Here is a 13,439-nt window from a genome sequence, read left to right on the forward strand (position 1 = left end):
CCAGGCTACCATACATACACTCACTGAGCACTTCAATGGGAGCACCTCCACATCTGCACATTCATTCAGTTATCCAACCAGCCAATCATGTGGCAGCAGCGAATTGCATAAAATCATGCAGACACAGGTCAAGAGCGTCAGTTAATTTTCAAATCAAATATCAGAATGGAGAGAAAATGTGATTACTGTGACTTTAGTGCCAGACGGACTGGTTTGAGTATTTACGGTAACTGAAATAACCACTCTATAGAATTGTGGTGAGCATAAAATCATCTCAGAAAGCAAAAAAATTTTTAACCTTGAGAGCAGATAGCATGAACAATGCTAAACTTTATAGGTGGTTATAGATTTCTTCTCATTGTTAGCTACATTAGTGCCATTAATTCCTTTTTCTCTGACATGTTCTTTAAAAGATCAATTTAACTTCAGTGATCCATGAATGTGATTAATGCTATGGCTTCTTTTCAGTTAAGAGCATTTGTCCCCATATTACTGCCATGTTTCTGGAATGTTTTTAATTGCACTGTTAAAGAAATAAAATACACTGGTAAGGTGATACTGTCTTGTTCATGCAGTAATTTAAATCAGTTCTGTCTCCAATATATTGACTGAGCTGCCTCCACAGAATCCTGGTGTGTTGTAAAGAATCACTAACTGAGCTGTAAAACTGAGCCTGTGTTTTAAAGACATTAACATCAATGAGTTATGGGAGTCCATGAATTACAGCTATCAAACTGCAGCAGCAGAAGTAAATTCTGAATGTGCTGGCTATAACTGAGTCATGACTGTGATTCAATTCTTTTGAATCTTTTTATGTATAAGAGAATCAACTATGCAAGATTTTATTCACCATATGGAGCAGGATATGATCCGATAGTGTTTCATAGAAAACAATTACTCACACACACTCGATTTAAGTTGAACTTGGGGTACTGACTGATGAACAAGCGAATCACAAGTGAATCATGAACATCATGAATCAGCGTGCTTGTTTGTCAGCTAGTGAAAAACTTGCCATTCATGCTCACACAGTTTCAGATTTGACCATTGATAGAGAATCCAAAGAAAGATAAGGAGGGTTTTTTTTTTTATATTTTAAGGTCAGGGGTGAACAAATCAGTAGCTTGTGCACCTGGAACAAGCATATTTTGTGTCTGGGTTATTAGTTTTTTATCCATAGTATTCAAGCAAGTAGGTTTATCAACCATAATAACAAAACAAAACGTTGTTGCCTTTTACAAAACGTCTGGGTTACGCATGTAACCCTGTTCCCTGAGAAGGGAACGAGACGTTGCGTTTAGCATAACATTATGGGAGCACCTCTCGCGTGACTGGCATCTGAAGCTTGTGTAAAATCATACTTATTTATAGGCCTGCCATGATCAGGTGACGTCTCAATTAAGCGCATCGCGTGATATAAATATGGCACCTGTGAACCGCACATTCAGCCTCTATTATCTGAAGGGAAGACGCAATTCACAGGCCTGCCCTAGTATGACAAAGCTACACAACGTTTCGTTCCCTTCTCAAGAAACAGAGTTACATGTGTAACCCAGATGTTCCCTTTCAAAGGGAACTCCACGTTGTGTTTAGCATAACACTATGGGATCGAGAATACCCACTCCGTCATACTTAGGGTACGGCCTGTTCAAAAAGACCCAAGCCCGAGGGTCACTGCAAGACACTCGAGCCTGGGGTGGAATGAATATCCAGGATGTAATAATGAATGAATATGTGTGGCATAGACCACCCTGCAGAAGCACACACATCCTGTAAGGATACCCCTTTGGACAAAGCCTTCGCGGAGGCGACCGCCCTAGTGGAATGAGCCCTTATGCCAAGAGGTGTAGCGAGACCATGCGCCTCATAATTAATAGAGATTGCTTCCACTATCCAATTAGAGATGCGATGCTTTGACACCGCATCACCTCTACTGTCGCTGCCAAAGCAGACCAGCAGCTGCTCCGATTTTCGCCACTGGCCGGAGCGGTGGACATAAGTACAGAGAGCCCTTACTGGACACAGCAGGTGTATTCTCTCTTAGTTCGGTGTGGGGAATGGAGGAGAGCAGAAAGCATACAACACCACAGGGTGGGCAGTCGATGTAGCCAGTTTAGGAATATAATCCGGCATAGGATACAGGAAGGCCTTGGCTAATCCAGGGGCAAAGTCAAGGCAGGAAAGGGCAACAGAGAGAGCTTGTAGATCTCCTACTCACTTGAGAGGTGTCAGGGCCAGCAGAAGAGCTACCTTTAGAGTCAGAAGCTTCTCAGAGGCTGACTCTAAAGGCTCAAATGGGGTCCCTGACAGACCTTCTAGGACCACACAAAGGTCCCAGGAAGGTATGCGTGGCCTGCAGATAGGCCTCAGTCGCCTGACACCACACATGAACCTTGAAGTTAGAGGATGTTGCCCCACAGAGGCTCCATCAACAGGGGCATGGCTGGCCAAAATGGCGGCCACATAAACCCTGATTGTAGAAGGAGTCCACCCTGCTGAGAAACGTTCTTGTAAGAACTCCAGGACTGTAGCTATTGCGCAGTTCACTGGGTCTACAGTGGATCCCTCTAGATGGGAATCTCACAAGGAGTGCCATCTAGCAGGGATATTATCTCTGAGAACCATATTCGAGCTGGCCAATAAGGTGCTACTAGCAGAAGACATAGACTGTCTTGGTGAACTCTCGCTAGAACTTGTGGGAGCAGAGCGATTGGGGGAAAAGCATACAGATGTGACCATGGCCACATGTGCACCATGGCGTCCAGCCCTAATTGTGCAGGAGGAGTGAGGGCGAACCACAGCGGGCAGTGTGTTGTCTCCTTGGAGACAAACACATGCAGTCCCGCTTGGCCAAACCTCGCCATATGGACTCCACCACTTGTGGATGGAGCCACTAATTCCTGGGCCTCAGCCCCTGCCTCAACAGGATGTCTGCCCCATATTCCCAGAATGTACATTGCACTCACTGACAAACTTTCCTTCTGCCCAGAGAAGAATTAGTTGCGCCTGCCTGAACAGGGGGCGCAGACATAATCCTCCCTGGTGGTCAATATATGAGACCACCGCTGTGTTGTCTGTAAACACATGGTGACCTCTCAATTGAGGTAGAAGGAATTTCAGTGCTAGAAATATGGTCCACATTTCTAGGCAATTTATATGCCGCTCCAGATGAGGGCCGCTCCAGAGACTGTGAGCTGGACAGCTGTCTAAGTCAGCTCCAGGCCGTGAGGGAGGTGTCTGTCATTACCATCTTACGCAAAGTAGACACCCCTAGAGTGTGACCCAAGGCTAGAAACCACGGACACTCAAATTCTCCAGAGCACGTAGGCATCGCCACGTGACACTGATTACTCTCAGAGGTTTCGTCCTTGGATGAAACCCCCAACTTCTCAGAAACCACTGAACGGTCTCCTGTGCAATAGGCTCCAAAAGTTCCAAAAGTCTCCCAAGATCTTGCTCAGTGTTGATAGGATTGACCCTATGCATGTTGGGGATAGAAACGCCCTCATTATAGTTGAATCCTTATAACCCCTAGAAAAGTTGTTCACTGCACTGGGGAAAGCATACTTTTCTGAGGTTCAACCTGAGCCCCAAGCTCTTCATGTGGGCGAGAACAACATCTCGATGTTGAACCGCCAGTTCCCTGGATCGTGCTAGAATTAACCGGTCGTCCAGGTAGTTTAGTACATGGAGTCCCTGTCACAATGGAGCCAGAGTGACATCCATGCACTTTGTGAAGGTGCAAGGGGATAAAGCTAGCAATATTTCTCTGTGGAAATATGCACATTTTAGATCTATCGTCACAAACCAGTCTTCAAACTGAATCTGTGGAACGATAAGTTTGTGCGTCAGCATCTTGAACCTGTATGTCCAAAGAACACAGTTCAGATGACGCAGATCTAAAATTGGCCGCATACTCCTCTATTTTATGCGGACCAGGAAATAACAGCTGTAAAAACCTCCCTCCCACAGGGAATGGGGTACATGTTCTATGGCCCCTTTGTCCAAGAGGAATCTTACTTCCTGCGCTAACATCGGGCTCTGGTCTGTGCTGACTACTCTGGTGAGCACACCTCTGAACCAGGGGGGTTGAGCTCTAAACTGGACCTGGTAACCCTTTTCTATGGTAGACAGAACCCATGGAGACACATATGGCAGTAGATTCCACGCTGCCAGATGGTCTTTTGGTGACGTTAACTATTCCACATTCTATTGGTGGGAACGCATCAGATTTTCGTTGCCTTGTGACAGCTCGCTGACCAGAGAACACTGAAAACTTGGGACAGCCTTGGCTAGGGGAGGCCCTACAGTAGAACTGGGGGCTAACTGCCCTTACCACCTTATGTCCCCTGATACGTCCCTCCACGGTCCCTCAGGACCGCTCTTCTTTGTCTGCTTGGCCTTTATGACCATTCTCAGATCAGGCCTAGTAGCAGGCCGCGACTGTGGCTGCCCGGTTTCCCTGGCTGTCTGCGGGGGTTGGCGGGCTGCCATACTCGCCTTCTGTTTCTCCCTCGCACTAGTGCTGGCCTGGGCTCCACTCGTGGATGCCCGGGTGAACTCTACACAACAGGGAAGAACTGGCTGAATGCCGCCATATGTCGAACTCACTCAGCAGGTCTGCTTGGTAGGCCTGCAACACTGTCATTGTCTGCAGTGACTCACAAGCAAGACTACTACTGCATAGGCCTTGCCCACCAATGCCATGGTGGCTTTACATGGTGGCTTGGATGGCAAAGCCGGCCCCCCTAAATTATCTGCCGTCATTCGAGAGAGGTAGCTCACAAGTTCCTCCTCCAACCTCAGCATAGCTAAATAGCCATGCAGTTCATACCCACAATGGCTGAATAATCTAACATCGTGGGGTTATAAATATGGCTTATGCAGGGTTTTCACCCAGAAGCCTGATATTTTGTCATGCACTTCTGGAAGAAAGGGGAGTTTCTGCAGTGTGAGGGATTTACTTTCACTGGGGAGAAAAAAGCTCATCCAGCCTTAGTAATTACTTCAAGCAGCTCTTTATATGCTGCTCTCAGTTTTTAGTACACCATTCTGGCTCCTTGGAGTCAGAGAAGATTTATTACTATTATTTTTGTATGTGTGTGTGTTTTTTTTTCTTCCCTTTTGACTTTCCATAGCGGAAGGAACGCGAGCTCCAAAATCCCACGGAGAGCCAAACCCGGAAGACAGAGCAAGAGATAGAGCAGCGCTCGTCTCCGGCTCCTCTTCCAGATCCATAAGCGATCCCCCGAACCTGAGATGGTTAGCTGCCTTGGCAGCGGCCGGCCCAGATCCGCAAGGCTCTGAAACCCAACTCGCTTCGGCTTCCGAGAAGAGAGTGAGTCGCGAGCAGAGCTGTCTGATGTAGGCGTTACAATGTGCAGCCTCTCGAGGCTGCCATCGCATGCTCTACCCCTAAACACTTCACCCAAAAAATGTGCACTATTCCCGTGTTGAAACGGGAGCATGCCGTAACACACTTCCTGAATTCTCTCACTCATGTTTTTTACTCTCGCTCATTCCTTTTTTTTCTTCTCTTTCTTTTAAAGGGATAGAAAAGTTCTGAGATTTTGAGAAAAGATAGAGAGGAAATGAAGCGTCTTTTTGTTTCTTTACACAAACAACCGACATGCAGTCTTTTGATGAAGATAATAAGGCTGATGGCGAGGTTCACAGGTACCATATTTCAATCACGCGACGCGCTTAACTGCCACGTCATCTGATCATGGCAGGCCTATAAATAGGTATGATTTTACACAAGCTTCAGATGCCAGTCGCGCGTGAGAGGCGCTCCCATAGTGTTATGCGAAACGCAACGTCGAAGTTCCCTTTGAAAGGGAACAAAAGTTGGAATGCAGCAACTTAATTTGGTATTTCATTTGGTACATTTCAAATTAAACATGGTCTCATATGCACCTCAATGCTAGCAGGGTTTTTATCATGCGATACCACAACAGAGCTCTATATTTTCATAGCTGAAACACTGGCCAAGGACTTTTCAAGGGCACAAACAAAATGTGCAATATTAGAAAATAGAAATTAGAGGAGGATAATAATCATAAATTCGTTCATTTCTCTTAGTCTGTATTAACACACCTAACTAGGCATATGCTGTTACATATGTTAGCTACCATTTTTTAGTCAGTTAGGTTTCCAGGCACTTAAATGATGAGACTGGACACGACACTGGAACTTTTACTTGCCCATTGGGCTATCTAATATATTTAATATTTGTATACCCCTGAAGATGATTTTAATTGAAGGAGTTAATTGTTGTTAACACTGGGGATATGTATCCTTCCCACAAAAACAATATAATGCACATCTCAATAGAAGATTAATATTATAATAGCAGTTGTAAAATAATTATTCACTATTATACAAATAAGTCACGCCTCCTTACTTGAATTCACAGACAAAGTCAGTCTTCTCTGAGACTGACTGACAAAAAGGCCACACCTCCTTCACTGAGACTGACCAACAAATAAGGTCACACCTCCTTTACTGACACTGACTAACACAAAGGCCACAAATCCTTTAATGAGACTGACAACACATAGGCCACGCCCCCTTCACTGAGACTGACCAACACAGAGGCCACACCTCCTTCATTGAGACTGACAATGGCCACACCTCCTTAACTGGTACATAGGTTTTGGTGGACATGCCTTCTTTACTGTGACTTACAGGCAGAGAAGCCAGACCTCCTTTCCTGGAGCTGACTAGCGCATAGACCACACATCCTCCAATCAAACTGTCATACACAGATGCCATGTCTCCTTCAATGACACGGTTCTGCTAATTTTAGTATACATTCATTTTGTCAGGCTTGTGAGTCAAATTACTCAAAATAATCATTCAAAAAAGAACAAACTCATCACGAACTGTCCATCACTGAAATTCAGTAGATGAAAAAAAAAGCATAAACATTGTAAACCTTACCTGTGGTGAAGTTGTAGTTAGCTGAAAATCCAATGGCTTCTAGTTCACCATCTGCTACAAACTTTATCCAGAGGTATCGGCCGCTCGACCTAATGTACTGCGGGCTCTGCTGGCCACAGTAGCGTCCGATTATCGGAGAAAAGCCAAAAGGTCCGTCACGCACTTCGATGTGGTCAAATTTACATTCCCATGAAGGCTCTATTGAGTACTTCTCGTCAAAGAAGAGATCAATGCACTGTCTCGGGGGAGCTGGAACAGCAAAAGCAAACACACAGCGTAAACATAAGGTGGAAGCACATGCACGTTGTCAGATCATTTCATTTCGAGTCAATACTGAGAAAGGAAAGAAGCACTTTTTTAATGAATGTGTAATCCTATGCACACTGTACAGGTCCAAGCTTTTTAGCATCAGCAATAATGTGGTTAAAGGTATACAATATGAAAAATGCAGCAACTTTACTGGGTAAATAAATCAGAAATAAAATAAAGAAGTACAAAAAGAAAAGATCATCAAGCAAACACCATATTCCTCCAAATTAGGATGCTGTCAAATCTATAATCTGATCCTGTAATTATAATATTTAAAATCTTATTATTTCCTTAAGAAAGATTATCCTGTTTAGCCTGATTAGCATATATATAATTAGTTCTCATGATAATTGGTTTGCAGCTCAACAGGCATATATATTGACTATACTGAGACAACCACACACAAACAGAATAAATCATATGTCCAAAGATGAACTAGTCTTATTTTAGTTAAAAATAATTGTGTTAATGCTCACTAGTTATCAGGTCATTAGTGAGAAGAACAGATTGATCAAATCATTTACATGCTACAGTTGAATTGCTGTAGAATGTAAAGAGATGACCTTGACACAACATTGCTTAGTGAGCAATACAGTACTAATAAAGAAAATAACTTGTGAATGTGGTGCTGTCTTGCAAACCTTCAATAACGTAAATGCACTCTCGCTCTGGTGGGTATTTGTTGGGGTAATTGGGGGATGTGAAGAGTCCTCCCTCTGTTTTTTTCACCCACGTTCCGCACTGTCCTGCTGGTTGAACCCCTGAGTTGTTTTTCACTGGAACATAGCAGCAAAGGACATTAGAAATCAGACATCAGTTACTGCATGACAACAGAGAATGACTAAATATTGTGTCTGTCTGTCACTGTCTCACTGATCTCCATGATCAAACATCTGAACAAGCACAGAGACCACCCCTCCTTTACTGTAACTGATCAGCACAGAGACCACGCCTCCTTCACTGTAACTGTCAGGCACATAGGCCATGCCTCTTTCACTATAACTGACAGCCACAGAGACCATACCTCCTTCACTATAACTGACAGGCACAGAGACCACTCCTTCTACACTATAACTGACAGGCACAGAGACCATGCCTCCTTCCAGTATAGATAACAAAATAATTATTCCCAGGAGCATCATTTCTGACAAGATTTTTAAAACTTTTAAAAGCAGTGAAAATAAAAGACAACTAAGGGTGACTCTTTTAATAAGTTCATAAAAAATATGCCAGCAGTGTTTCCCCCCCCAAAAATTTCAGCATTACCTGCTTCTTTTTTTGTCGCTACAGACAAACCAACCATGAAGAGACCTGCAACAACTGCAAAGAATACAGAAAAAAAGAGGTCTGTTAATCAATTACCACTTAATCAATCAATCAATACTTGTTATAATAAATCTACATAAAAGTGATAATATATAGTTAAAACTATATTATGTTTTTCCATAGTGGTCCTGTTTTGAAAGAAACTCCACTCTTGATCTGGTTCATTACCAGTACACAAACTGCAATGAGAATAAATAATGCCAACAACACTTATAATCTAAATGCAGTTTGCAATTTCCAAATGCTCCACTCAGTTCTAAGGTTAAAAATGGACAATGCACGCACCTTAAAGTTAGATTAGGTATGCGTGAAGTATTAAGTTCTCCAAGTTTTAAATAGGAGAGAAAAGTCAGATCATCCCTTAACAAATGTAAAATCGGAGATGTGCATTAATATTTTAAGACTCACCATGAAGGAAACTGCGCCCATGAACCATGTCTGCTCCTTTCACCACTGCCTTCGAGCTCCAATACTTCCATTTAGATAGGAATAATTAGAAAAGAAACGAAGGATATTTAAAAAAAAAAAAAAAAAAAATCTGTGGTGTGGAGTCTCGCGCACACCAGCCCCTGGGTGACCGCGCTTTTATTTTAGAACAAAAAGTACAGAAATAAATCCAGCCAGAGTACATAATAATAATAATAATAATAATAATAATAATAATAATAATAATAATAATACTAATACTACTAATAATAATGATAATAAAGAAAGAAAGAAACGAGCACTGTGTAGTTAAACACATTCACCACTTTGTTAGAGAGGTCTGTTTCATGCTGCATGCGCGCATTCGGATTCCCTGCATTGCTCCACCTTTAGCGCTTTTGAACAAAATTACAAAGCACGTCGAGGGAGGTTTTGCAAATCAAATAACATTTCAGCAAAGACCTGCATCCTCATAAAAACACCAGCAACAACAAAAACGCACGTATCCATTCATCGATCTCTCCATGCATCTGTGCATCTGTAGATTAGTGTATCCAATCCTCCAGTTCATCACTTCTCTTCATCTTCTTCATTATCTTGATTTCACTTGTTCGCAGCATGCAACTTCATCCACGTGCAGAATTTTTTGATGAATATTTTAATTTCTCTTCATCCTTGGTGAGCACTGAGCAGCGCAGAGTTCATTCCTAATGCCGTGCTTTAGTTTTCTGACTTCTTCCACAGCGCGGATTTATGCTGCACTAGCTAAAGAAAAAAAAAAAAGAAAAGAAAAGAAAAGAAAAAAAAACGCACGTGCATCCCATCCTATCATCTCTTTCCCCCATATGCATTTGTAATCCAAATATGTGGCAAAAGAAAGAAAGAAAGAAAGAAAGAAAGAAAAAATCAGTTATACTGCAGGATTCATCCAGCAGCTCAGGCACACACATGCGACTCAATGAAGAAGCAAGGTGAAATTCTCTCTCTCTCTCTCTCTCTCTCTCTCTCTCTCTCTCTCTCTCTGTGCGAGGAAGTGGTAGGATGGACAGAATGAGATGGATGGATGGGAGGAGGAGACGCATCAGAATCAGCATGATCTGGCCAGGAGCATCTGCAGCATGAGAGGCAGTCCATTCATTCAAGTGCAAATAAAGTCAGATAGCTCCCTTAGGAGATCCCAGTGCTGGGGAATTGACTGCCACACTAAATTGTTATTTCTGTGCCAGGTAATGTGTTATGTTAGGTTTACACTGTACAGCTGATTTAGCTCTCACAGGCAAAAAAAAAATGTTGCATGCATGTTGTAAAAGAATTATTTGGTCATTGGGACCTCCAGGGTCCCAATGACCCTGCAGGGCAGACGTTCAATGCCCACGTCTGCCCTGTGTGTGCAGAGCTTGCATATTCTCCCCGTGCTTTGGGGCTTTCTTCCGGGTACTCTGGTTTGGTCCACCAGTCCAAAGACATGCCTTGTAGGCATTTCTAAATTGTCCATAATTTGTGAGTGTGTGTCTTGCGTTGGGTTCGGTTGGCACCCTGTCCTGGGTGTCCCCCGCTTTGTGCCCCGAGTCCCCTGGGATAGGCTTCAGGCTCCCCATGACCCTGTGTATGATAACAGGTACAGAAAATCAATGGATGGTCATTTTTTTAAAATCAGTGGTCTTCGAACTAGTAACATGACATTCTCATCACCGGCAATTTAGTGCCATTACAACCAAAGTCATCTGATGACATTCTTGCTGTGTCACAGATTCTTTATTAAAATCTCAGCGTGAGATTTGAAATGATCGAAATCCAGTTTTACGCTAGTCACATTGTAAGAGATGATCCCAGTCAAATCTTCTATAACAGCCCATTCTCCATGTCAGATTATACTACATAAGATCCTCTAACGATAGACCTGTGATTAAAGGAAATTTCTATATTCTGTTATGTCATCAACCAGTGTGATCTGGGCTTGTGCTGAAATGGGGTCACATAAACATAAAAATTAAGAAAAAATAACCTTGATGTTTTTTTACTTTCCATTTCTCCATTAGCATGTTTTGTTTTACGGTTCGTCATTGCCACTGCTGTATTTGTAGGCAGGTGTCTGTGAGCTTCATGTCATCTTATACCATCCTTTTATTGGAGCTGACACTGGATACTCCTTCCATTAATGTTAAATAAATGCCTCCTCACAGAAAACGTAACCATACCAACAACTGCATAATCTTTTATTCTTATTTGGTGCATCCACAATACTATGAATTAGTTGTTACTATAGAAATGGTAATCTGTGATTTGAATTACACTCAAAACTATTGTCAGAGCTGCTGTTATAGAAAATTAATCACTACCTTCTGACCAATCAGAACTGAGAATTCAACAGTACTATAGTATAATTATGGTAGGTATAGTAGCAAGATTTACATAATTGTTTACAAGGATAACATAGCTAACAAGTAGTGGAAGCGTATGAGCACCAATTTGCATCATGCAAACTGCATGCTGAAATCATAACATGTGCCTTGTCCTACGTCATGTCATTAAGCTCAATTTCAAGGGCATTTTGAACCTTTAAAACCTGACAGTGTGTGGGCGAGTGTGTGGTATTTTCAGCCTTACAGCTTTCTTGCTGCTAATTGGTAGTCATGAAAATTGTTTATTTCCAAAGATAGCATCAGAGATCCAGTGCTTCACCATTACATGACTATGCATTCCAGATTTGGAGATCAAAACTATATTTTCAATACACATGACATGGAAAATTTTTGTAAACTCGATTCTCTGCCAAATGCTCTGCAGTACAAAGTTTACGCCCATCATCCAAAAAAAGTTCCTAGAAGTGTTTAGTCACAGCCGTACTCGATGACACGGCTGATCAAAGTGATTCAGAGGTGTGAGGTGATGTCTGCGTAGTTAAATAAGCCTTGGCAAGCAGAGGACACCTTCTATGTTGCAGTATTCCCGTTCAGCATGTCTTGGTTGAACCTGAGGCTGCTGCATGCATGCTAATAAATGCATTTGTATGCTTGCATCGATCTGCATAAAATATGACACTGCTCAAGTACAAGGGCTTTTGATCAACAGCCAGCTCATAGACTGTAGATGAATTTAGAGCTAGTAAATCTGATGCTGATTCAAGATTCATTTTTTCTTAAAGCAGTTAAAGGCTGTATCCCAAAGGGTAGTGTTTGATATCAAGGTTGTTATTAGAATTCATTAAGCTAGTGACCCTCATGTTATTTTCTTTCCTTAAGTTATTTTCTTCAAGTGATTCCAGTTATTGATTTACTGCCATTTTTTCTTTGACTATGGCACATGACCAAGAATTTCCAAGTGTTATTAATGTTAACCCGTAATTAGTTTTGTACCTAAATACTATATTACACCAGGTCTTTCTGGTAGAATTCCCTGCAAATTTGTCTGTTTTTACTGGATCTATGTATGTTGTGTTAATTAGTTTTTCATCTTTAAATGAAAATGGGAAAACAAGAAAACAGCATTATGCTCGAAAAAGTGATTGTGGCCTTATGTACAGTAGCTTTTAGATGCAGCTTTTAATTGATACAATGTCCATGTTAATACAATAAATTAACTTTGTAAATATATGTATTTCTGTTTAATGAGTTCAATGTCAACTTCCCAGTATTTACATATTTTCTTTTTGTTGAAGTCCCATATCTGACTTTTATATTGAACTTATATAGCTATAGTTATATAGCTCTTGATTTAAATACAGTATGTTGATCTATGAATATTTTTTTTTCTATGTAATTTTTTCCATAAATGTATAGTTTCTACTTGTTTCACCACAAAAACTGTGTACTGCCTACTGTGAACCGAGTCAACCTGGTGGTATATGTAGGCTATTCTGCAGTGGGTACTTTGGAATGTTTTTCTTTATTCATAAAATATTTGATAAAATGGGATCAACAAATGCACAAATAACTGTTAGCTGATTTTGATAGCCTGAAATTGTAGTACCTGGAAAATCCTGCTGATTTTTCAGCAACTATGTCAACCTCCTTTCCTGTAATTGTTTAGTTAATTATTTATTTTAAAGCATGCCATTTTCTGTATTAGCAGTGTATCAAGAGCAATCTTTAGTCTACCCATCAATTGCTGATACACATCCATATCATTCAACATTGTTCACTAATTGTAGCCCCCAAATGAATGTGAAATAATGAAAAACAAACAAAGAAGAAATATGATACCTTTTTATATCTACTAATAATCTGATTAGCCAGATTAGGTCTATTAGAGTTGAAACAAAAACAATCAGTACCAGTGATTGGAGCCAATCTACTACCTTCATGAATTCGAAGTACAAGTGGATATAAAAAGTCTACACACCCCTTCGAAAAATGGCAGGTTTTTCTGATATAAAAAATTAAACCAAGATAAATCATGTCAGAATTTTTTTCACCCTCAATGTGAAATTATAATGT

General features: G+C 41.4%; 2 protein-coding genes across 2 annotated transcripts in view; both read right to left on the bottom strand.

The window, feature by feature from the left end:
* The window catches only part of LOC128599393 (neuropilin and tolloid-like protein 1), a 109,705-nt gene extending 102,931 nt beyond the window's left edge, over positions 1 to 6,774 (bottom strand). The window contains exon 1 of the mRNA XM_053610929.1: positions 6,623 to 6,774. Within this exon, the coding sequence (XP_053466904.1) occupies positions 6,623 to 6,774 (152 nt within the window). The remainder of the gene's footprint in view (positions 1 to 6,622) is intronic.
* A 33-nt stretch (positions 6,775 to 6,807) lies between these two features.
* Positions 6,808 to 10,410, bottom strand: LOC128599629 (neuropilin and tolloid-like protein 1). Its single transcript, XM_053611426.1, has 4 exons — positions 8,986 to 10,410; positions 8,518 to 8,571; positions 7,893 to 8,027; positions 6,808 to 7,191 (listed from the first exon to the last, which is right to left on the bottom strand). Exons 1-4 carry the CDS (start codon positions 9,011 to 9,013, stop codon positions 6,902 to 6,904), a joined length of 507 nt encoding a protein of 168 aa, XP_053467401.1. The 5' UTR covers positions 9,014 to 10,410; the 3' UTR covers positions 6,808 to 6,901.
* Between the last annotated feature and the right edge of the window lie 3,029 nt (positions 10,411 to 13,439).

This window comes from Ictalurus furcatus, chromosome 23 (genome assembly GCF_023375685.1).
Source record: "Ictalurus furcatus strain D&B chromosome 23, Billie_1.0, whole genome shotgun sequence".
Lineage (NCBI taxonomy): Eukaryota > Metazoa > Chordata > Actinopteri > Siluriformes > Ictaluridae > Ictalurus > Ictalurus furcatus.